The 21,160-nt window shown below is 44.1% G+C and overlaps 4 protein-coding genes across 9 annotated transcripts; all 4 read left to right on the top strand.

The window, feature by feature from the left end:
- The first annotated feature begins 1,532 nt into the window (after positions 1–1,532).
- On the top strand, positions 1,533–3,801 carry ppp1r27a (protein phosphatase 1, regulatory subunit 27a). The gene is made up of 3 exons (XM_052049182.1): positions 1,533–2,541; positions 2,633–2,783; positions 2,991–3,801. The coding sequence occupies exons 1-3, from the start codon at positions 2,136–2,138 to the stop codon at positions 3,130–3,132; spliced, it is 699 nt and encodes a 232-aa protein (XP_051905142.1). The 5' UTR covers positions 1,533–2,135; the 3' UTR covers positions 3,133–3,801.
- Positions 3,802–4,512: 711 nt separating this feature from the next.
- mcrip1 (MAPK regulated corepressor interacting protein 1) lies at positions 4,513–7,499 on the top strand. 4 transcript variants are annotated; one of them, XM_052049197.1, is made up of 5 exons: positions 4,513–4,643; positions 5,226–5,312; positions 5,455–5,558; positions 6,233–6,337; positions 6,433–7,499. In XM_052049197.1, exons 2-5 carry the CDS (start codon positions 5,305–5,307, stop codon positions 6,495–6,497), a joined length of 282 nt encoding a protein of 93 aa, XP_051905157.1. In that variant the 5' UTR covers positions 4,513–4,643; positions 5,226–5,304; the 3' UTR covers positions 6,498–7,499. The 4 variants fall into 4 exon arrangements, with proteins under 4 accessions (XP_051905157.1, XP_051905155.1, XP_051905158.1 ...); XM_052049195.1 differs by having other exon boundaries at positions 5,440–5,558; XM_052049198.1 differs by lacking the exon at positions 4,513–4,643 and adding an exon at positions 4,856–5,137.
- Positions 7,500–8,275: 776 nt separating this feature from the next.
- Positions 8,276–11,102, top strand: alyref (Aly/REF export factor). Of its 2 annotated transcripts, none has more exons than XM_052049177.1 (6): positions 8,276–8,661; positions 9,921–10,070; positions 10,143–10,290; positions 10,403–10,466; positions 10,544–10,730; positions 10,809–11,102. In XM_052049177.1, the coding sequence occupies exons 1-6, from the start codon at positions 8,425–8,427 to the stop codon at positions 10,821–10,823; spliced, it is 801 nt and encodes a 266-aa protein (XP_051905137.1). In that variant the 5' UTR covers positions 8,276–8,424; the 3' UTR covers positions 10,824–11,102. The 2 variants fall into 2 exon arrangements, with proteins under 2 accessions (XP_051905137.1, XP_051905138.1); XM_052049178.1 differs by having other exon boundaries at positions 8,510–9,582.
- Positions 11,103–12,652: 1,550 nt separating this feature from the next.
- Positions 12,653–21,113, top strand: LOC127589870 (rho GDP-dissociation inhibitor 1-like). Of its 2 annotated transcripts, none has more exons than XM_052049189.1 (6): positions 12,653–12,819; positions 18,283–18,478; positions 19,431–19,514; positions 19,648–19,724; positions 19,801–19,864; positions 19,949–21,113. In XM_052049189.1, the coding sequence occupies exons 2-6, from the start codon at positions 18,289–18,291 to the stop codon at positions 20,149–20,151; spliced, it is 618 nt and encodes a 205-aa protein (XP_051905149.1). In that variant the 5' UTR covers positions 12,653–12,819; positions 18,283–18,288; the 3' UTR covers positions 20,152–21,113. The 2 variants fall into 2 exon arrangements, with proteins under 2 accessions (XP_051905149.1, XP_051905150.1); XM_052049190.1 differs by having other exon boundaries at positions 12,666–12,811.
- Positions 21,114–21,160: the final 47 nt, after the last annotated feature.

Here is a 21,160-nt window from a genome sequence, read left to right as displayed (position 1 = left end):
ACTGTTTGGAATTTGATACGCTACTTGTATTGGTAACATGCTTGCCACGCAGCTCTTATTTTTAGAAAATAAAGTCGGCAAACCGTTCTTGGGTGTCGAGAGTCTCTGGTGGAATGCCAAACATTGTTGCAAACATTACACTGGTCGACAGCAAATTTTCAGCAAATTGGCTTTGCGCACAGGATCGAGTATGTTCTTTTGGAAGACGTGTTCCGGATATTACGCAACGGCATATATTTGCATACAGTCAAGCAAAACAACCAACAAAGCAACGTGAGAAAAAAAAAACGGAACTGGCTGTATAACATTCTTGGCTTTTTACTCATGAACAAGCTATGCTACATTCCAAGAGAAATGTTGTTAAGTTAGTAGTAGGGGGGGCGGGGGGGGGTGGCGCCACGACGCTGCCTCAAAACTGTGTAGGAATAACTGGCAATAATTTAATTAGCGTCTGCTGATCCAAAATACTAATGTGTCACATTGCTAGAAGACTAAAAATAATGTCACCGGTAACTGAATCGTAATCTCATGAAGGGGGGGAGAAGGCATCCGTGGCATGGAATACTGAGAAGCGGACAGCGCTCGTTAAACCCTCGGCCTTGACATTGATGCGTTTGTTTTAATGTGTCAAGCCACGGGAGAATGTTACGTAAAAGCTGCATAAACATCCCATTTCCACCAAAGGAAGAGGACTCGGTGGCGTTGCGTACGTCCGAATGTCAACTGTGACTTCTTGGTAGTTTGCACCCCAAACAGCAGGTGGTAAGCGAGGGCACCCTCAGGATATGTATAGAAAATCCCGCGGAAGGTGCGAGACCTGCGTGAGGAGGCCCGATGGCAAACAAACATTTTCCAGCAGTCAAGGTGCTGTTTTGGGGGTGGGGGGGAGGACGATGGCCATAGCTCAGGGACACCCTTGGACTCCTGCAATTCCATATAAGATCTGCTGAAACCTGAGAGGGGCTGCGAAAAATTCTAACTCTCCATTATGGAAGCCATTAGCTCGGAGCTTCTGTTCGGTGTTGTGTTTGCCTTTTAGAGGGCAATACTCGACTTGGAATTTCAAGATGTCAAGCCAAGACGTTTATTGCGTCTTTAATATTTTAGAAAAACGGCTTTATTAGCATTACTTTGTATCAGGAAACATGAAATTCGGTACTGTGTTGTTAGATTTCCTTGAAAAAGCTGACGTAAAAGAATGTTAGCTCATTCACTCCCAAAGACGTTTTTAACCGTCTTTCCAGACTCGGTGCAGAATTGGCTGGTACTGAATGAGTTTTAATGAAGCCTATTTTTATTTTTTTTTACCTGAATTTAAAGGCATTTCTTGTGGCTGACTTCACTTTGGTTGGTAACACATTCCTTTGCGTGCATCATCACAGCTTGATGTTGCATCATCAGATTTGCTTAGAAAATTGGGCCGCGCATATTGAACTTAGTTTGCAGCCCTTTCGGTTTCTATTCAATGCGCCTTTCCCTCATGCATTCAGGCCCCAAACCGTTTAGTGATCTTTAAACAAGTAGCGGAATATTAAAAATCTATTGGACAGCTGACTGGGAGCCAGTGCAAAGCCTTTCGGGACGGGAGTAATACCAAATGAATGCTCGTTCACTGGCTGTCCTTTCAGCATTATATTTTGAAGGCGGTAGTGTCTTTTGCAAGATTCGGAGGGAACATCGTGGCTGTAAACATTTTTAGGAGCTCGACGTGAGCGCAGTTCCATTGGTCAAATGACTTCATGTGGGCCGAGGTTGGGCAAGGGCTTTTCATTTGCACGCTGAAGTCACTTGATATCGGGCCCCGAAATAGCCCAACGGAAGCTATATAGCGGCCCTTGCGTGACTTTGTGCCATTAGCTGACGGTTCTTTCTGCCTGAAAACTTCCAGCGCAACAAGGACAGAATCCCAACGTGGAAAAAACTACGAGGAAACGAGACCGCGCAAGTTCAAAAGGGATTCCGAAAAGAACGCATATCGTACTGAACGAGTCATGGATGGACCCACGTGGAACCTAAAAGGATAGAAGACAAACAAGGACAAAAGGAACGAAAAGATTTTTTTTTCCCGGACTGTTTTTTTTTTTGTCTGAGCTCTGATGTCCTCCCTGTTGAGCTGATTTCTTACCACTGCAGGAATGAAGTACAACTACCATATTCCGGTGTCAACGTCCTCACGGCATTCTCAGTACACATCAACTTACCAGGCGCCGACACATCATGCATCCAGTCACTATACACCATCGTACATCTCCACATCCAGGTACACCCCAAGCCAGTATAGTGGCACACATTACACCCCGTCGCACTACACGCCCTCCTACAAGTCTACGTCAACGTACCTCCCTTCGCAGTACAGCCCGTCGCGACGCACCCAAGCGCGGGAAAATCCCGCTCCCGTGAGATCCATCACCCCTTCCAAGAGAACTGTGCACTTTCCGAATGACATCATCTTCCAGGATGTTGTGAGATGCGGAGAATTGGAGCAAATTGGTCGCTTCATCCGAACCAGGAAGGTTTGCGTGGAGACGCTCTTTCCCTCAGGTGAGTCGAGTCGAGCGCTGAAAAGTGACGTTGGCCGGAGGTGAGCGTGATGCAAATGCTGCGGCGGGCTAAGGTAGTGCGGTGCACTCAGGTATGGCAGCGTTACACGAAGCCGTGCTGGCAGGACACCTGGAGGCGGTGAAGCTGCTGCTCAAGTATGGCGCCGATGTCAATCAGAGGGACGAGGACGGCTGGACGCCTCTTCACATGGCCTGCAGTGACGGCTTTCCCGAGATTGCAAGGTTAAACCCACTGGAACTGTCTTTAAATCACTAAAGAAGTTGGGTTGTAAGATAATTAATCACCCTTCTTCCCCCCCCAAAAAAGACCAAATTGCATAATTGCACATAAATTCTATATTATTCTAAAGATCAATGAATATACCTAAAACAAATAAGAAAGTTCCAGTAAAATCCTGTCTAAAATTGTAAACCTCATGCGCCACACAGCTATCTCCTTTCGCTGGGAGCCAACACAGAGGCAGAAAATGAGAGCGGAGAGAAGCCAGTCGACCTCATTGACCCCGACTGCACAGAGTTGTCCAAACTGTTCAAGGCCGGCTGCATCGTATTAGGCACTTCGAAGACATAGAAGTCAAGCTGCAGAGATAAAAGCTGAATTGCTTGAAAAATACGGTTGATTTTTCGAAAGGGGTTTTACACCGAACTTGCTGCTGATGACGATGGGAAGATGTCATGTTTGTTTGGGGGTTCTTTTATGTATTTATTGAGTGTTGCAGCTGTTCTCCATTAAGTCGCTCATTCATTTTTATTTCTATTTTTGTGTTTTTGTTCTAAAGTCAGCGTGTGACTAACAGCAACTCCTCTTTTCTATTGCAGTACTCTTATGAGTGGAACACATTGTCTAAAATGTATCACTGAATGGAAATATTACGGGTTATGTGCTGGTATACTGGAGGTACTTTTGTGAATTAGCTTCGGTGTTCATGCTCTTGAAATTAAGTTGACACACAGGATTTGAGATACTTGTACACCGTTTAGTTAAAGGGTTAATCCTGTCAAGTGTTTCTGCTGGGCAGAAAGTCGGACATAAAAACATTAATAAATTATTAATTCAGTCTGGAAAATCTTGACGCACTTCGTCTCCAGTATTACTGTACGATTTTCCTTATCATATGCAGGTGTTCTGGGGTTTTTTTTGTCATAGAGGCTGTGCTGAAGAAAACAATTAAAGAAAGTCTTGTAATTTTCTCAAGAATTATTTTTGTACATTTTCATAAATAAAGACTCTTTTTATATAAATGTCAGAATTATTTTTTTCTTCATGTGTGCGTGTGCATGTGTTTGTGTATGTGTATGATGACACCTATCATCATAAATGTAATAAATGATTCAATTATTCTTCATGAATTATCATAAATGTCACCAGAATGCGTTTCAATGAAACAAGACACTTACAAAAATATGTGCAATATTGTTTTATTTGTATTAGCATTACTGGTAGTATTGGTACCGGGAATATACCAGTTGCATGTTGCTGCCGTTTATGCGGATGGCGTGCGTTCGATTCCTGGCCAGTGCCTCAATACCAAGCCAATGCTGTCCCCAAGCATGAAAAACAATCAAAATTGTACAGAGTAGCTTGCATCAGTAAGGGTATCCAATGCTCCCAAAAGGGGGGAGGGGGTGGCCAACTCACTGATGGGACAGCTCAAAGTCACAACATCCGTTCTTCTCATATTATGTAACAATCGGCACAACAGTAGTCATGATTACAGTATCAGAATCAGAATCATTTTTATTGGCCAAGTATGTAAAACACACAAGGAATTTGTCTCATATATAGGCTGCACTAGTATTCCAATATCAAGCAGCTCCGATAAACAAAGACGTGGGTCGGCACACTAATGTACACGATGGAATTTAATGGAAATGACTACGCTTTCCATTCTTATTCCGATGCATCGCATCGTTCCGTTCCGATACAGTAAGTAGCAGTATTAGGCGCATTTGCATCATATAAAGAAAAAAGACGTCAACGAAGAAGAGCACTTCCGTGTTTTTTTTTTACCGGAAATGATTGGTTGGCATTGGCAACGTTTTAGCTAGCGTCGTGTGCAGCAAAAGAAATACATTTTAAAGGTTTGTACATGCGATTTAGTTCGTTTAATACGTATGTGCTATTTATTAACCTTGCGTGATAATTTCACGTCATGCTCATGTTGATAAACAATGTGGTGTTCGAAGCTAGCGTTACTCCAAGACAATTAACGGCTAACTATGCGGGCTAATGTTAGCTGAATTTAATGTGTCAGCAAATCTGCAGCGTTCGCCGTCCCCCGGATTTACTAAAGGGCTACATGCCCCACTAATTCCTACGACTATTTAACAGCCATCCCATATAGCAAACTACGTTCGGTAGTTTTGGTTTGCCTGTTAGTAAAAGTGAATCACAGGACCGGGGAAAGTCCAAACGTAAACAAAGATCCTTTGTCAGTGACCTTAATTGTTTTCTCAATTTTGCTGACGTATGGCTGGCCTTTGCTTCGAAGTTAATACCAATAATTGAGAATCAACAGCTGTGACATTAATTTAAACATAATCGTTCCTGTAAAGAGATACCCATGTCATAGATAGTAGGTTTCTTTGTGTTTGGTTACTATTGTGTTTGAACATTTTACATGGCGGAGTTCTGCTAAATTTCTCACGAATTTTCATTGCCAGTTGAGGACTTTGAAACATCCGAATTCTTCAGAGCTACTCAACCATTGAGCAGTGAGGAAAGAGCAGCACCGCAAACAGAATGACTAGGTAAATTGCGTATTGTCACCATATGCATGAATCCATCAGATGAATACATCCGTTCATATTCTTCGAATGTACGGTAGGTGCTTCGGGCATTTTAGTCTGCTGATGTGGTTGTTTCACATTTCTCAAGCTCATCTGCTCCCAGGATGGTGAATAGTTACAAGCGTACCACAAGCCCCAGATCACCTACCAACTGTGGGGAACTCTTCACCCCAGCACATGAGGAAAATGTGCGTTTTATCCATGATAGTAAGTATCATTTCAGACCAAATGTAATTGTTGTTAAATACATATGAAATATTACTTATGTTGATCTTTTATTTCTTTTCGACCAGTGTACTTTTTACGTTACCCTTTTAGCTGATTGAATACTTAGTTATTTAGTACTGTAATTATGAAGTAATTAACATAGAAATATCCATGCATCCTTTTTTTTGTACAGTTTATCCTCACTCAAGTCGAGGTTGCGCTGGCGACTATCCCAGTTAACTTTGGGTTAAAAGCGGGGTACACAACGGACTCGTTGCCCGCCAGTCACTGCGGAAGACAGACAACCACTCGCACTCACTTACGCACCTACGACTTAATTGGCCATCTAGCTCACCTCATTACAAAAAAAAAAAGTAATTTACAAAGACATGAATAGTAAATCAAGTTGAAAAGTGTGCAATAATTTATTGACTCAATCTGACAAATACTTGCTTGGTTACTGCTTCTTTGCATTACATTTGTGGATATCATGTGAACAATCTGAACTAGCTTAACGATAGTATTTATTTTTGGGTGGTGAAAATAGAGGTAATATAGGAAAATCATCACGAAGATTAAGAGTGTCCTTTCTTCACTAAATAATATCCTCAATTTACCAAGATGTATATTGGGTTTTTTTGTTGTTGTTGTTTTTTTGGTTGTTTGTTTCACAGCCTGGCAGTTTGTGCTCAGAGAAATCAGATCAGCACAAAATGCTGAGCGGAATGACCGTGGACCACAGGAATATGTTGAGAAGAATCCAAACCCTAACCTGCACTGTAAGCATAACTGAAATCAAATGCACATCCCAGTTCATCGGTAAAGGATGAATACAAAGTGATGTGCTGACATTTCTCCTCTTGGTGATCATCAGCTTTCACGCCAGTGGACCTGACTGACCTCAAGAAACGTAACACACAGGACTCCAAGAAGTCCTAGTCCTCAAGATGGTCCGACCACTATTTTTTTTTCCTCCACCTATCATCATTGAGAACTTTTCCTCTGACATCCGAAGTCAGCCCTATTTGCCAGTCTGAGGCAGAATGCCAAACAATTTTCTGTGAACTTTGAACCACAGCAAGCCCTTGTCTTTCTTTACACCCGAGAAGTGATGAAGAAGAGTTCTACTTCTTAAAAATCTGTTGTGAATGACGTTGAAGTCCACCCAACCCTTCTAATGTATGAAAAGGACTGATCAACCTCCCACAGATGTTATTGGCATCTGATGCAGAGGTACAAACTGTTCTACCGGACACAAAAGACTGCAGTCTTTGCTACTGCTACTACTACATACATGAATGACACAAGGGCTTTTCTGTTTTATCGTTTGTTTTGTAAAAAAGGTAGTCGGCTAGATAAAGTGTTGCATCGATGACATGCCGCACCGGATGCGCACTTGATGAGCATATTTAGAAAAGCCAAATACATTGCCATCCTTCTCAATCCAAAATGGTGTTTTCCCTAAAACGGGCTTTACTATGAAAACTCCAAAAACTCCCAATTGCTAAAGCCTTGCAACAAAATGTTGAAAGAAATATTTTGGCACAACACCATCTTATTTTCATCTACCACGGATAGTGTACTCAAAATTACAGGTCAGAATGCGACTGTATGAATTGTGTATTTCTAAGATGAAATTGATGTTCCCTTTCAGAAAGAGCCTGTGAATGCTGAAAGATGCTGTGACCTAAATGCAAAACAAATCAATTGAGGACGCTGTTGTACACATCTCATCACAGTATGCCATAGCAATGCCCAGATACCGTGCAAATATCCGCCCCCAGGACAACGAACAGAAGGAATGAAACCACACCTATCTGTATGCTTTACAAATTATTTACGGCTACGCCATGGCACGAATGCTGTTTTATTCTTTTAATGTCCCCGAAGCTGCCAAGGGTCTCAAGTTCAATAATAAAGTCTGATATTTATCATGTTGAACGTCATTGTGGATGTTTTTAATTTCGCCAAGTCTTTTGACCAGTCTCTTCTGTTAACTCTCAGACCTTGTTCAATTGTTATTTCCTTTTCAGCTTGTTTGTGGCCATTTATAGCTTTTAATTTTTACAATGTCTGTTTGATTTTACTGCATAAACTTATTTCAAAACATCAGTTCTTTTCATTAGTATAAAAAATGTTTTTTTTTGCACAATGCACAGATTGAAAACCAATCTCCCAAAAATATTTTTATAGTACAGTAGTATGATTCATCCATCCATCCATGTGTGAGCGTGAATGATTGTTCGTCTCTGTTTGCCCTGCAATTGGCTGGCAACCGGTTCAGGTGTCCCCCGCCTACTGCCCGATGGATAGGCTCCAGCACCGCCGCGACCCTTGTGAGGATCAAGCGAATCGGGAAATGGATGGACATGTGCGGGGACGGATTTCCATGGAAAATGAGTCGCTGCGCAGGGAAAAGACAAACTTTTCTGTGTGAAAAGGAAGTTCTGTTATGTCAAAGCGAATTTCCCAAAAAAAAGTGAGTAGTTGGAAAAAATATTGTATTTATTTTTATTTTACATCGTGCCAATTTCTAAAGGAATATTTTAAGACATCTTTAACGAGAGATTACAAAAGAAAATATTTTTAGACACCTCTAATGTGAGAGTAAAACGGCACATAAAAGGCAAGGGGCCATTTTGGGTAAAGTTACGTCTTTGGCGTAAGCACGTAGTTACGTATGTTGCGTGATGACGTAAGATAGCCGAAAGGTTTTTTTTGTGCCCTTTGTGTTTCGCGGAACCAGTCGGCTTCGTGTTCGTGAAGGCGGACAATCAAGACTAGCAAGTTTAGCGTGTGCTTTTAAGTTTTTTTTATTTTACACCAATTATTTTGTCAACTATTTAATATTTTTGGAGACAGCATTATGACCGACAAAATGGATATGTCTCTAGACGACATTATCAAACAGAACAGGCAGCAGAGAGGTGGCGGCAGGGGTGGAAGAGGCCGAGGCCGCGGAGGTTTTGGCGGCGGCCGAGGAGGAGGCGCTGGGCGCCTTGGAATGAGCGGCGGATTTGGAGGCCGAGGTGGAGGATCCGGCCCCATGAGGAACCGTCAAAACACGAATCGCGCTCGAGGCAGACCGACGCCATACAACAGGGTATGAGAATGGGCAGGAAAGGGAAAACCCTCGGGCAAACTTCGGAATGCCTGGGCAGCCAGCTTGCTAATCAACGAATAAAAGTGATTGCTAGCCGCCAAATTTCTCTCGACGGAGAGCTCTTAACACGAGCGGTTGAGCATTAAAGGAAATTTGTATGCTTAATGTGTCTGTCCTTTCCCGAACCAACCTTATGTTGCATTCCCCCTCCAAGAAGAAGCCCCTTTTTGAAACGACAAATATGCTAGCCGTCTTGGCGCATTAGCTGGATCGTGGAAGGTCTTGGCGTCGCCATTTTGAATCTACTACCGCAGATTACATTTTTTCGTCCACCGCCAATACATTTGCTTTTCATCCAGTGTCTTAATGGCGGTAAGAAGAGAACGCCGAGAAAACATCCAGTATTTATTTTTTCCTCCACCGTCTGCGAAGGAGCAGCGATATGTGAGCGACCAGGATGTCCATTGTCCGGGAGTGGCTGACCGGCTGCGTTTGAAGGCCCAGTCTTTTCAAGCCGTGTAGTGGATGGACCCGAGGACTTCACCCCCACTTTGCATAGTGCCTTGATAGTCAACTAACCACCAGCCCAGCCCGTGTTTGTGTGCGCCTCTTGGCGTACCAGACAAAGGCCAAGTCAAAATGGCGTATTCTCAAAATGGACGCTCGGCTAAATGTACCATTTTATAAGCCGTAGCTGCTAGTTTTCTGTCCCATCCACATTCATCATGGACTTTTGCGCCCCCACCCCCTACAATAAAAGCCAGTTCCTCTGGCTTTTAATGAACTTTTGATCGGCCAGGAATGAATTTTCATCGCGGGAGGCGAGGCAAGGCAGTTGGAGCAGGGGACAAAGAAGATGAGGATCATTTCTGGAGAGCCTGTGGTGGAGGAAGCAGCTGGCCACATTTGCTGTTAGTTTGGGTGGGCCAGTTGACCAAAAAAAAAAAACCAAAAGAATGGTGTGGATGAATGTGCTTAAAACACCAAACATCAGACTATGCTAAGTAATGCATGCGTAAAAGAAAGTCCAACCCACATAGGCTAGTTTTTATTTTTTACATCCTCCTTTGAGGATTGACATGCATTTAGTGACTGGGTGGACAAGGGGGATGATGGGCACCCTTTTGGGGGAGCTGAGAACCCTGGCCATGTTGGAAGTGGAGCGTCTGCTTGCCCCAACACGCAGCCTGTGGACTCTGATTGACAGAGACAAGCGGATTCCTCAAGTCAGCAGGTGCGTTCTCTTTCGTCTGTTGCAGCCCAAACAGCTTCCAGATAAATGGCAACACGACATGTTCGACAACGGCTACAGTGGATTCAATGGTGCAGCTGGCGGCGCTGGTGTGGAAACCGGAGGGAAGCTTCTTGTCTCCAATCTTGACTTTGGTGTTTCTGATGCAGATATTCAGGTGCAATTTCACATTGTCTTGTCGAAGATGAGGGCCTGTGGAGTTGTTGCTCAAGTTTGCTTTGCTCTGTAGGAACTTTTTGCAGAGTTTGGGACACTGAAAAAAGCCGCAGTCCATTATGATCGTTCAGGAAGAAGCCTAGGGACTGCTGATGTTCACTTCGAAAGAAGGGCAGATGCACTCAAGGCCATGAAACAGTACAATGGCATCCCACTGGATGGTGAGTTCAAATTTGTTTTACATTCAGTGTTGGTTTTGTTTACTCGGTTGATGCACGGCCATTTTACAAGTACTGTATTGATCGTTTTGTTGTTTTTTTTTTGTCCTTCCAGGGAGGCCCATGAACATACAACTTGTCACATCACAGATTGATACACAGAGGCGGCCAATGCAGGGGTACGGCTTTTTATCAACAATGTCTGTCCCAAAGCATGAAATATGGTGTGATGTTAATGCTTTTTTTTTTCTACAAGTATGAACAGAGGCGGTGGAATGAACAGGGGCCGCGGGGGCAGTTTTGGCATGCAACGAGGAGGCCGCATTGGAGGGCGCGGCTCAGGCGGCTTCAGAGGACGGGGAAGAGGTGGTCGAGGGGGTACCGGCAAGCAGCAGATTTCAGCGGAAGAACTCGATGCCCAGTTAGACGCTTACAATGCAAGAGTGAGTCCGGCTTTTCTTCCAGTTTTTTTTTTTTAAGTATAGCTGTCTAATGGTAACTGTAACTGTCTTTATTCTCAGATGGACACCAGCTAAGTGTTGCAGTCCTCCTTGGTCATCCTTTCCTGTCCTGCCCTGCACAGAAGGATGATTGTTACAATAGTTGAAATTGTTTTACACATGGTTGTTCTGATGTGATTGGTTGTCGCGCCAGCCTCTTAACTACTCTGAAGTGTTTTTTATTATGTTTTTTTCTTTTTCTGCCAAAAAAAAAAGTGTTTTGTCTGTAGGTTGAAAGTTTGAATTTTCAAGTCCATTCCTCAAAACTTGTAGTAAATGAAACTTCCAAATAAACCTGCAGTGTATATTAACCAACCACTGTTCCCTATTTGGATCGCTTCCTAGATATGTGATCGAATATATCGTCCCATTTTGTCTTTTTTAGTAAATTTGGAACAGTCAAATGAAGCCCACTTTGCTTGCACAAAGCTATTGCAATACAAGTGAAGGTGGTATCTCGCGGAGCAGTGAAAGATGGTTTTTCGTCGGGATTCATTACAAGACTGCAAAAGCTTGCAAAGATGTTCACACATTCAAACAGTAAATTTCTTGGTGACAAGAAAAAAACGAATGTCTTTGCAACCTTTTAACAATTAGTGATGGAAAACCAACATTTGCCTTTTCTCAAACACATTTGCTGCTCACGGAGATGCCATCACGAGGAAGGCATACTGAAATGGTGCATTCAAAGACTTCTCTGGCAAAAATAGTCTGACTGGGAGAGTGCGATACTACAGTCCTGACACTAGATGTCCTTGTGCAATCAATCGCAACCGGACCTACCGTCATGTGTTTTTTCCTGCCATGGCTCCGTAGTACATGAAATAAATTACCCCACATATATTTTTAAGGGTATATTGGGGGATCGATATTTGTCAACAAAAGCCCGTCTAGACTCTCGTTATTTAGGGCTATATAAATACATTTCACCCGGAAGTGTGTGCTGCTTTGAAAAAGGTTTTTAAGCCCAAAGGAACACTTGGCACAAGTGAAGGACCATGTGGCTTAATGAATTCACGACGGCTCAAGTTGAGGGAAATTGTCGGAGGTGTTCATGGCCCTGTATAATAAATCTTTGGAGTTTGTGTATTGTTCGATGACAAGTTACTCCTCGTTATTCGTAAATACACTTATTTAACTCGGTGTTGTAAAGACGATGGCGGGGAAAAAGTTCTTCCTTATCCTGTCACGTAAACACTTCCTCCTAACGCTATACGTAAGAGCCCTCGTTGCTGGTCGGATCATACGGCAAGGTGTCCGCCATCTTGCAAGAGTCACCAGTCCTGTTTGTGTTTGCAGAAGTTGTCAATAACAGATTGTGAAATTTTCTTTCACGGTAGGACAAATGTGTTAACTAATATAACAAGGGCGAATTTTGTTGTACGTTTTTAGAAGAAATCATTCGAGTTTCTGCAATCATTTATTTTACTAACATTTCTTACTAACCTTTCACACCCCCAGCTCGGGATAAGGCGGGAACTGATGGACAGTGGCCGCCACTTCAGCGGAAGGTTTGATTTGTCAATGAGCATGTTCTCTCTCAACTGGTTTGTCCATATTTTTTTTCTCAGGGGTCACATTGAGGACATAGTATTGCATTGACAATCACTACTTTGTGTGAAAATTCCTGATGTGCAAAATTATCAACACATGTTGTACATAATGGACATCTGACATGAAGTACATTTCAGATTCGGCTTTTATACTTTTTCTGACAGGATTTTACACAAATAACTGTTTTCCATTTGAGTGTAGGGACTTCTGCACCTTCTTCTAAATGTTATGGAATTTAATTCACTGTCGCTGAATTTTTAAAAAATGAACCGAGTGAGATGTGGGGCATTGCAACCTTTTTTTCTTGACCTAGTAACATCACTTTAGACTTTTATTTTGATGGTATTTGCCGGATGTCGTTTTGCCTGTTCACGGGTTCCTCTTTTTTTCCCTCCCTGTGTCACTTGTCTAGTTCATCGACTTGAGCACCTTTCGCCAACCAGGGCAAGAGCCTGTTCGATCCTTCAGAGGTAAAACGGTAAGACTCAATGAAACATTCGACAAACTCTTTACTAAGTTGCTCTGTGTGATTGATAAGCGGGGTTTGGTCGCCTCTGAAAAAAAGTATGTGCCAACTCAAAAGAGCAACCCCGAATAAAGAAGACTATTTAGTTGAGCAAAAAGCAACACCTTCCCCCGCAGGCGTTTTAATCAACATTTGGTTGATCGTTATGGACTGTAATTTTGTTTTTCATTCTCTATCCGCTCCAATGTTTGCAAAATCTTCCACTCGTGGTTCTGTGGCGTGGCTTGAAAAAAACTTTTTCATTGCATTTCCGGGTGTAAAATCGTTTTAACCTACGCTCGTACGATACCGCTCACTGGATGTCGATTGTTCATCTTAATATAAGCGGGTATTTAATGTTACAAGTGGTTATCAGAGTTGGTCCACAAAATCTTTAAAAGCTGCCCACCGATGTGGCCTTACTGGAAGATTCCATGTCAACTTCCTGGATCTCAACTCACACCCCCGCCCCGCGCTCCCCGTCTGAATGGATGAATGGCTCACACCTAACGGTACAATTTGAATCGGTGTTGGCTCTTTTAAAATCTCCCGTAGGCGAGTGTGTAAACATCATACCTGCTTGGATCAAATGTGCTCCAAGTGATTATGGCTGATCGGTGATCATTCCAAATCCCTGCTTCAGCGATTAAGTGTTACCATCACGTCACACTGAGATTTTTAATTTCAAACACACCCTTTCGATTGCTTCCCCTCTGTTATGCAACATGCCTGGGGCATATTTCTGACTAGTTGATTCATACACCACGGAATTTCTCAATTATTCCCAACTGTCCAAAAAAAAAATCAACGTTGGTTCTTATGACTGAAGGGTACTCCAAACTTTCAAATTTAAAGCACATTTTTGCATGATGGGATTTGAATAATTCTGCTTCTGCCATCTAGTGGAAGAGCATTTAATTGTTTTGCCAGCAAAACAATGTGGCTGGCAAAACAATTACATTTAGAAAATCTATTTTTGGTTTCAACGAATTTAGATGAATGAACTTAAGGAGTCGATTGATTAACCATTCGATTGATTTTCAAGCGTTTCGCCGATGATGTGAAATTGAATGTTGATCTTGTTATGAAGGAATTACTGGAATTGCCGTACTCGGCTGCAACCAGCAGAGGCGCTGTTGATTAAATCTCAAGCATTTATATGGACAAAAAAAATATATACCTGTGGTGGAAAACACTCGCGAGCGGGGACGGATAGGTGGTCTCGCTGTGGGTGGTGGGAGAATTTGTCTGTGACCTTTCAGCTGGGCACCTTGCTATCCTATTCTGTCACAACTTCCTGCCACCACCTGCAGCGATTTTTCAGCGGATGTAAAGTTAAAGCGTCTCTTAGTTCTGGTCCTTCCTGTGACAGTCATCTGTTGTTTTGTTACGTCTGCGAGTGGCGTATGTCTGATGTGTGTTTTTGCGTTGGTGATGGGATTCAGACTCGCGTGCCGATGACGATTGTCGTGATGGCCCATCTCACTTGAGAAAATGCACAAAGATGAACTATTTGATAACTTTGCCATGCGCCACTTCGAACTTGGTCGTGCAGCTGCCAACACCATTTCCTTTTTCCCTGTTGACTGCTGCACAACCTTTTCTTCTTCTTTTTTTTTTCATTGACTGGACTTCCGCTGCATTGCATCAGTTCCGCAGGAGCTCTTGCTGCAGCACTTCCTTATTACTTAACATGTGTGCCAGCGCTGAGCTCAGTTGAAACCGTTTTAGTCCAGATGTACCCACATGATCCGGTCTTCATCTGCATTATCCAAAAAACAATACATACATTCATTCAAAGTAGTGTTCTGTGCACTGGTTGGAAGTTAAAAGATTCAAAATTGTGCCTCGACTAAAGAGGATATGACTCATCGAGCTCTCACCAGGTTTGTGGAGCAAAAAAAAAAATCAATAGGACAGTGACGTGGTATTGCAGCGCTGGATGCATGCTAGCATATTTGACGGTGCTTTCTCGAGCCGAACAATCGATGGAATTCAAATCCGTGCCGCGCAATACAAATTTCAAATGGCAAAGGCTTCGATTCAGTTGCGCGGCTCGCCTTTAAATGTGATCTTTATTTATTTCGTGTCTCGATAAGAGAGTCAATCTAAAGATATTGGCTGCCGTGCCAATGTGGATGTAAGACAAGAAAACGGCAACCGTTTTGTACCCAACTATGAAAACGGCAACAGATGTCTGAAAGGGGGCGGCTTCCGAGGTGACGCGATACTAAATGTCGCCTCAACGGCTATTATTATCGCTTTGAAACGTGTCCTCTCTAAATGGTGGCTTTATTATGTGCTTGAAGGTATCCAGGCTGCTAGGCTGGCGAGGTAGATAATGCTCGGCTGTCCATAATTGCACACATCTGCTCCTCGTTCACGTTTTCTTTTCTGTTTCTTTTATTAGAGGTGTTGCGAAACTTTGCGCAAGTTGTCCAACCTGTCAAATGAAATGCACCAAAATGCAAATAAGTGCAAGTAGACACTTAAACAGCTTCTTCCCTCTAGCCATTAACGCCTTAAACAGTCACTGACATAGTCACTCTTCTTGCACCACAAAATGGTACTACAAAAGTACTGGTTACTCTAAAATGGTTCATTTAAGGTTCAATGATTTTGTTGTTTACGATGATACTAGTGCAGCGTGTTATACCGGAGACAAATTCCTTGTGTGTTCTACATACTTGGCCAATAAATATGATTCTGATTCTGATTCTGATCAAAGCACGTGAGCGGAAGCAATCAAGCCTAGCCTTTCAGTCAGAGACATTACCAAGAACTGGACGTCATTTCACCGCGGGAATGACGCAAATAAAAACTAGACAGGGAGGCTATCGAGAGGCCGACGGCAACATGGAAGAAGCTGCGGGAACTTATGGCTGCTCAGTACTTTTGGGGAAATATGTGTAGTGGTCGGAGCTGAAGGTTTTTGCGGTCATTTCAAAAGCGCAGCGCCGATAATTCACCCAAAAAGAACAAAATGGCAACACAGGAGCGTGTAGGCGTCTTTGCTTCAGCTGCAAGTGGGGCCTTGGGGCAAGTGGGAGGGAATTCTCGATGGTTCCAAATGCCAATGAGTGTTCGCGCGCAACCTCTAAACTTCTGCTTCCCCTTTGCCACTTCTTGGGAGCAAACGGGTTCACTTTGGAAGAATTTACAATGAGAAGACAACCCCCCCCCCCAAAAAAAATCCTTACGGGTCGCTCGACAAATGAGGGACAGATCAGTTATCTCTGACATCAATAATTGTCATCAAGAGAATCCTCTTTAGCCAGCGACTTTAGCAGTCTCGTCGCGCAAAGCGTCGCCGGGCGTAATCCCATTTGCTGTAATCTCACTCTACACGCCGGTGTTGCAAATTAAACCTCTCGAGGCGTCAGGTTATCATCTATCGGGAGGGTGTCCGTTCGTCGCGGGTCCACGACGCGATCCAGGCTTTGCTTTTGAGGCCATTGAGTCAACCTGGAAGAATCCGTTTAATTTCTGCACGGCCCTTAATTTGTTGACTTCTTATTTCGGATGACCGTATTTTTCGCACTATGAGGCGCTTCGGTGTATAAGGCCCGCCTTCAACGAAGGGCCTATTTTAAAATGGTTATCATAAATGAGGTGTGCCTCATTATCGCGCATCGAATGAATAGAAGCTATAGTATGGGCTGTGGTTGCGTGATGTATCCACTAGATGGCGCTACGATAAAGGGAATACAATGCAATGCAGCTTTCTTTAAGCAGCGCTTTCACAACCGCTGCAGCTGTAACGAAGCGCTTTACGGAACATTGAAAATACGACGTCCAAGAAATCCGAATATTGGTCCATATATAAGGCGCGTCGGATTATAAGGCGCATTTTTTTTTCCCAAATAGCATCCATGCCTCACGATGTTATCTTGGTTTTGAATCTTTTCTTCCCAGAGGCCTAGTTAAGAAGTGGACTTGGCACCTCGACGCAAGCAGCCACAAGCACGCTTTTGTCTATTTTACTGACGGGGGTGAAAGGGCTTCATGAAATCCGTTGAAATATTATTCTAGGCGCTGCCGCATTTTCCCGAGAAGCGATTTGAAATTGGAGTCGTATGATAAATACTCTCAAAAGCGGCTGCAGGAGGGAGGCGGCAGCCATCATTCCGAAACGTCGCTTAGCGAAACGTGTTGGATTCACAGTTGACGGCCCATCGGTGCGTTTTTATTCGGACTGCGTTTTGTGAGTTGCTATTTGAAAATTCAGTCTTATTTTTCAGCTTTTTATTCACGGGGCTAGCCACTGGTCCCGTCACCTTTCAAGCTTGGGGGAGAAAAAGGGCAACCAAAAAAAAAAAAAAAACAGAATCCTGCGGGATGTAGCTATTGTCTGATTTGTAGCGCATTGATGTAATTGTTACTGTAGTCTCGCACCCGAGCAGAGGAAGTGAGAAAAAAACACCCGACGGTTGCTCCTTGCTGTAGAACGCAGCGGCGGCGGCGGCACAGTGTTTTCCGGCCTGATTTTCCTGTTTCTTTTGTCTCGCTCTACTTCAACAACAAACAGTCAAGCAGCCACTGCGCACTCTCTGTTGGCATAAAAGGAAGGCTTTTTGTTTAAAAAAAAAAAAGTATTTATTTTGTAAACGCAGGTCCTACTTGGGGGCGGCCCGGTAGTCCAGTGGTTGGCACGTGGACTTCACAGTGCAGAGGTACCGGGTTCGATTCCAGCTTCGGCCTCCCTGTGTGGAGTTTGCATGTTCTCCCCGGGCCTGCGTGGGTTTTCTCCGGGTGCTCCGGTTTTCCTCCCACATTCCAAAAACATGCGTGGCAGGCTGATTGGACGTTCTAAATTGTCCCTAGGTGTGAGTGTGAGTGCGAATGGTTGTTCGTCTCTGTGTGCCCTGCGATTGGCTGGCAACCGATTCAGGGTGTCCCCCGCCTACTGCCCCGAGACAGCTGGGATAGGCTCCAGCACCCCCGCGACCCAAGTGAGGATCAAGCGGCTCGGAAGATGATGAGGTCCTACTTGGCCAATACCCGACGTTGAGCAAGAGTCTCTGCAGACTTTCCGTTTGCTGCAGTGGAATTTACGACTGTCACCTCAGTGTTAAAAAAAACAAAACCTGTAGTTCTGGCTGAGATGGCGTTTTTGTTTGACTTTGAGCCGTATGTCAGCTCACCTACGGTGATTTATGAAGCACCTTTAGAGAGGGGTAGTTGGGGGGGGGGGGTAAAGCTGGGTCCTGGAAAATGGCTTCTTCCGTATCAGTTGAAGCAAAATGTTTCCACATCTCACTCAGTGCCGCTTTTGCCATTTCTTCCTCCCTATGAATGGCTATAAGCCAACGCGCTACTGTATGTTTGTTTCTTCACCCCCCCCCCCCCCCACACCATGGTCGGTTCTTTATTTATCACATCATTCTCTTGTCGACCCGCCCTAACCTGCTGCCTTTTCCCGCCACTGGTTTTCAGCACACCATGGCCGAGTCGGAACCCACAGCCGAACAGCTGGCCGCGCTGGCTGCGGCCAACGAGGAGACGGATGCCGCGGTCAACTACAAACCTCCGGCGCCGAAGAGCTTACAGGAGATCCAGGAGCTTGACAAGGACGACGAGAGTCTGCGCAAGTACAAGGAAGCCCTACTGGGCAGCACCTCTGTGAGTGCAGGTGAGAAATTTCTGCCCCCGCCCCCACCCTCCGCACGCGCACAACCGGCCCGTCCCAAAACTATCGCGTGGTGCAATTTCAACTTTGAAATGAAACCTCGGTGGCAAAAGTGGAATTTGACAGCATGTTGGTTCCAAAGTATTTGATTTACCAGCGGTGGCGAATTACTATTTTTGTTACAGTTGATCTGGCAGCACAAACAAATCCGAGCAATAAATTGGAATATTGTGGAAGATTTTTGATTTTTTCCAAGTTGGCGCCCGAGTTAGGTGGATTTTGGCAAGTGCTCTACAAGAGCCTTGCTTTTTCTTTTTGTTCATTTGAGTTGTTTTTGTCTTTTGTTTTGTCACTTGGTGTTTGTTGTTTCGTCGTGTGGACCTGATGTGAGCTGTTTTCAGCGCCTTTTTTTTTTTTAATTATAATTTTTTTTTTTTTTTTTTTTTTTTGGTCCACCACATTCGTCAAAGGAGAAGAATCTGTGCTCGGTGGTTGCGCCTTCTCAGCAGCGCGCCTGTACCAGCACACATTTTGATTGGAAAGCGCATGAGGGAAAAGTGCTTAGGACTGCACGACTCTCCGTGTTTTATGTTATGCGTCGTTTTTATTATTTGACTTTGACCGTTTTGTTCAGTGCTTCGTTACAGCTGCAGCCGTTGTTAAAACGCGATATAAATCGGCTTGTATTGTATAAGATGCGATTTATTTTGTTTTTTTTAAAAATTCATATATTATAAATATTGTAAAAATAAATGGAAAAATGTTGCTCCTAAAAACACAAAATTTTCCAACCCACAAAAAAAGAAAAAGAAATTCTGAGCCGTTTGCGTTAAACAACTGAAGTGGACTTTGGTACTCCGTGTAGATTCGCCTTATCATGTGAAAGAAATGTACCGGTATCTAAACCTGCAAGTATTTCACCAGAACCAAATTTGTGACTTGTCATCTGTCCCAGATCCCAACACGCCAAACATCCAGGTGACGCGAATGACTCTGGTATGCGCCACGGCGCCAAACGCTATGGTGCTGGACCTGCAGGGTGAGTGAGTGTGTGTGTGAGTTGTGAGTTGTTTGTGGACCAGCCACTAGAGGGCGTCTGAGATTTTTTTCTTTTTTTTTTCTTCGGCAAAACAAAAACAAACTGCAAGTTTCCCTTCTCTTTTGTCTGCCAGGAGATCTGGAGAACTTCAAGAAGAATCCTTTTGTGTTGAAAGAGGGCGTGGAGTACAAAATCAAGATCAATTTCAAGGTGAGAGCGCGGCGCCGTCAGACGCCCCGGCCGTCCCGTCGTATGTTCGCCATTCTGAGGTGTGACGTCATTGCAGGTTAACAAAGAGATCGTGTCGGGTTTGAGGTACATTCAGCAGTCATTCAGGAAAGGAATAAAGGGTAAGCCTCCCCCCTCCCCACCTCGTAATCGGACAAACGGTCTCGTCGTGAGGTCCGAATGTGTTGACCTCTCTCGGTGTGCAGTTGACATGACGGTATACATGGTGGGCAGCTACGGGCCCAGACCCGACCAGGAGCATGAGTACCTCACCACCTTGGAGGAGGCGCCCAAAGGCGTGCTGGCCCGCGGCACGTACGTCATCAAGTCCAAGTTCATCGACGACGACAAACACGTCCATCTGTCCTGGGAATGGAGCCTCGCCATCAAGAAGGACTGGGAAGACTGACCCCCAACCCCCCCCCCCCTCCCTCGGCCACCTGCCACGTCATCCTCCGCTTTCTTTCCTCTCTTGCCGTCATTCCATTCTTTCCGATTCATGGCCTCTCCGTCCGTGGACACCCTGGCGCTTGCTTCCCGCTTGAATTCGGCTTTCCGTGAAAAATGCAAATGGAGGTGAAGACAAGCACAAAAGTGTGTTATGTTTTCTCGAGGAATCAGCAGTCCCATTTTTTTTTTTTTTGGTCGAATTTTCTTATTCTGCTCTTCATCCTGCTGTCATTTTTTTTTAAATGATCACCGTGCCTGCCTTGGGAAACCACCACATTGCTGTACTGTATTATGTGTGTATTGAGTGTGTGGGGCTACTGTACTTTGCATCATTGCTGGAAACTTAAAAGCCTTTTGGGCACAGATTTGTTATCTTGACTAATTATTTGGAATTTAGGTCACAATTATCCAGCGACAAGACATCTTGTCCTGCTCATGATGCCGTTTTTTTTTTCCACCCTCCCCCTCCGCAAATTGTGAGTTGCCAGCGGCCTTTTAACATGAACCCTCAGGACAAGGAGATCAAACCTGGCTTGAACTCCACAGCGATACAATTAGAATCTTTTTTTTTTTTTAACACTTTATCTTGCTTGTTTTCTCATTCCTACTTGTCTACTCGAGGCCAACGCGCTTCCTGCTCCTCTCATTGAGTGTGAGCATCCATGACTGTGCCTCCAGTTTGCAAACGGTAGACACGCCCCCTAGTGGTGTCATCGGCGCATCAGCTTTTGTGTCTCCCATCGAGCATCTGTGGCACTGAGCAGTCCTGTACGCAGTTGTGTTTTTTTCTTATTGTGGTCAAGGCCGCAGCTTCTTTCAGAGCTTTCTGGTCTTTGGGCGGGGTCTGTCTGCATTGGTGTTTGCTAGATGCCGCGCAGTCTACGGAGCTCATCAGATAACATTAAAGTGTTGGAATTCAAACGTGTGTCCCCCCCTTTTTTTTTTCCTCCTCCCCATGACAGAAAACA

This window comes from Hippocampus zosterae, chromosome 17 (assembly GCF_025434085.1).
Source record: "Hippocampus zosterae strain Florida chromosome 17, ASM2543408v3, whole genome shotgun sequence".
NCBI classification, from domain to species: domain Eukaryota; kingdom Metazoa; phylum Chordata; class Actinopteri; order Syngnathiformes; family Syngnathidae; genus Hippocampus; species Hippocampus zosterae.
This window is presented reverse-complemented; position numbering and strand designations above follow the sequence as displayed.

Excerpts from the sequence above, each read along its gene's own strand:
- ppp1r27a (XM_052049182.1), top strand. The coding sequence starts at position 2,136 with ATGAAGTACAACTACCATATTCCGGTGTCAACGTCCTCACGGCATTCT. Across the intron at positions 2,542-2,632 it reads GGAGACGCTCTTTCCCTCAG|GTATGGCAGCGTTACACGAA; the intron begins GTGAGTCGAGTC and ends CGGTGCACTCAG. Across the intron at positions 2,784-2,990 it reads GGCTTTCCCGAGATTGCAAG|CTATCTCCTTTCGCTGGGAG; the intron begins GTTAAACCCACT and ends TGCGCCACACAG.
- mcrip1 (XM_052049195.1), top strand. Across the intron at positions 5,559-6,232 it reads TGTGCGTTTTATCCATGATA|CCTGGCAGTTTGTGCTCAGA; the intron begins GTAAGTATCATT and ends TTTGTTTCACAG. Across the intron at positions 6,338-6,432 it reads TCCAAACCCTAACCTGCACT|CTTTCACGCCAGTGGACCTG; the intron begins GTAAGCATAACT and ends GGTGATCATCAG.
- alyref (XM_052049177.1), top strand. The coding sequence starts at position 8,425 with ATGACCGACAAAATGGATATGTCTCTAGACGACATTATCAAACAGAAC. Across the intron at positions 8,662-9,920 it reads GACCGACGCCATACAACAGG|CCCAAACAGCTTCCAGATAA; the intron begins GTATGAGAATGG and ends CGTCTGTTGCAG. Across the intron at positions 10,467-10,543 it reads CAGAGGCGGCCAATGCAGGG|TATGAACAGAGGCGGTGGAA; the intron begins GTACGGCTTTTT and ends TTTTTCTACAAG.
- LOC127589870 (XM_052049189.1), top strand. The coding sequence starts at position 18,289 with ATGGCCGAGTCGGAACCCACAGCCGAACAGCTGGCCGCGCTGGCTGCG. Across the intron at positions 19,515-19,647 it reads TATGGTGCTGGACCTGCAGG|GAGATCTGGAGAACTTCAAG; the intron begins GTGAGTGAGTGT and ends TTTGTCTGCCAG. Across the intron at positions 19,725-19,800 it reads AAATCAAGATCAATTTCAAG|GTTAACAAAGAGATCGTGTC; the intron begins GTGAGAGCGCGG and ends ACGTCATTGCAG.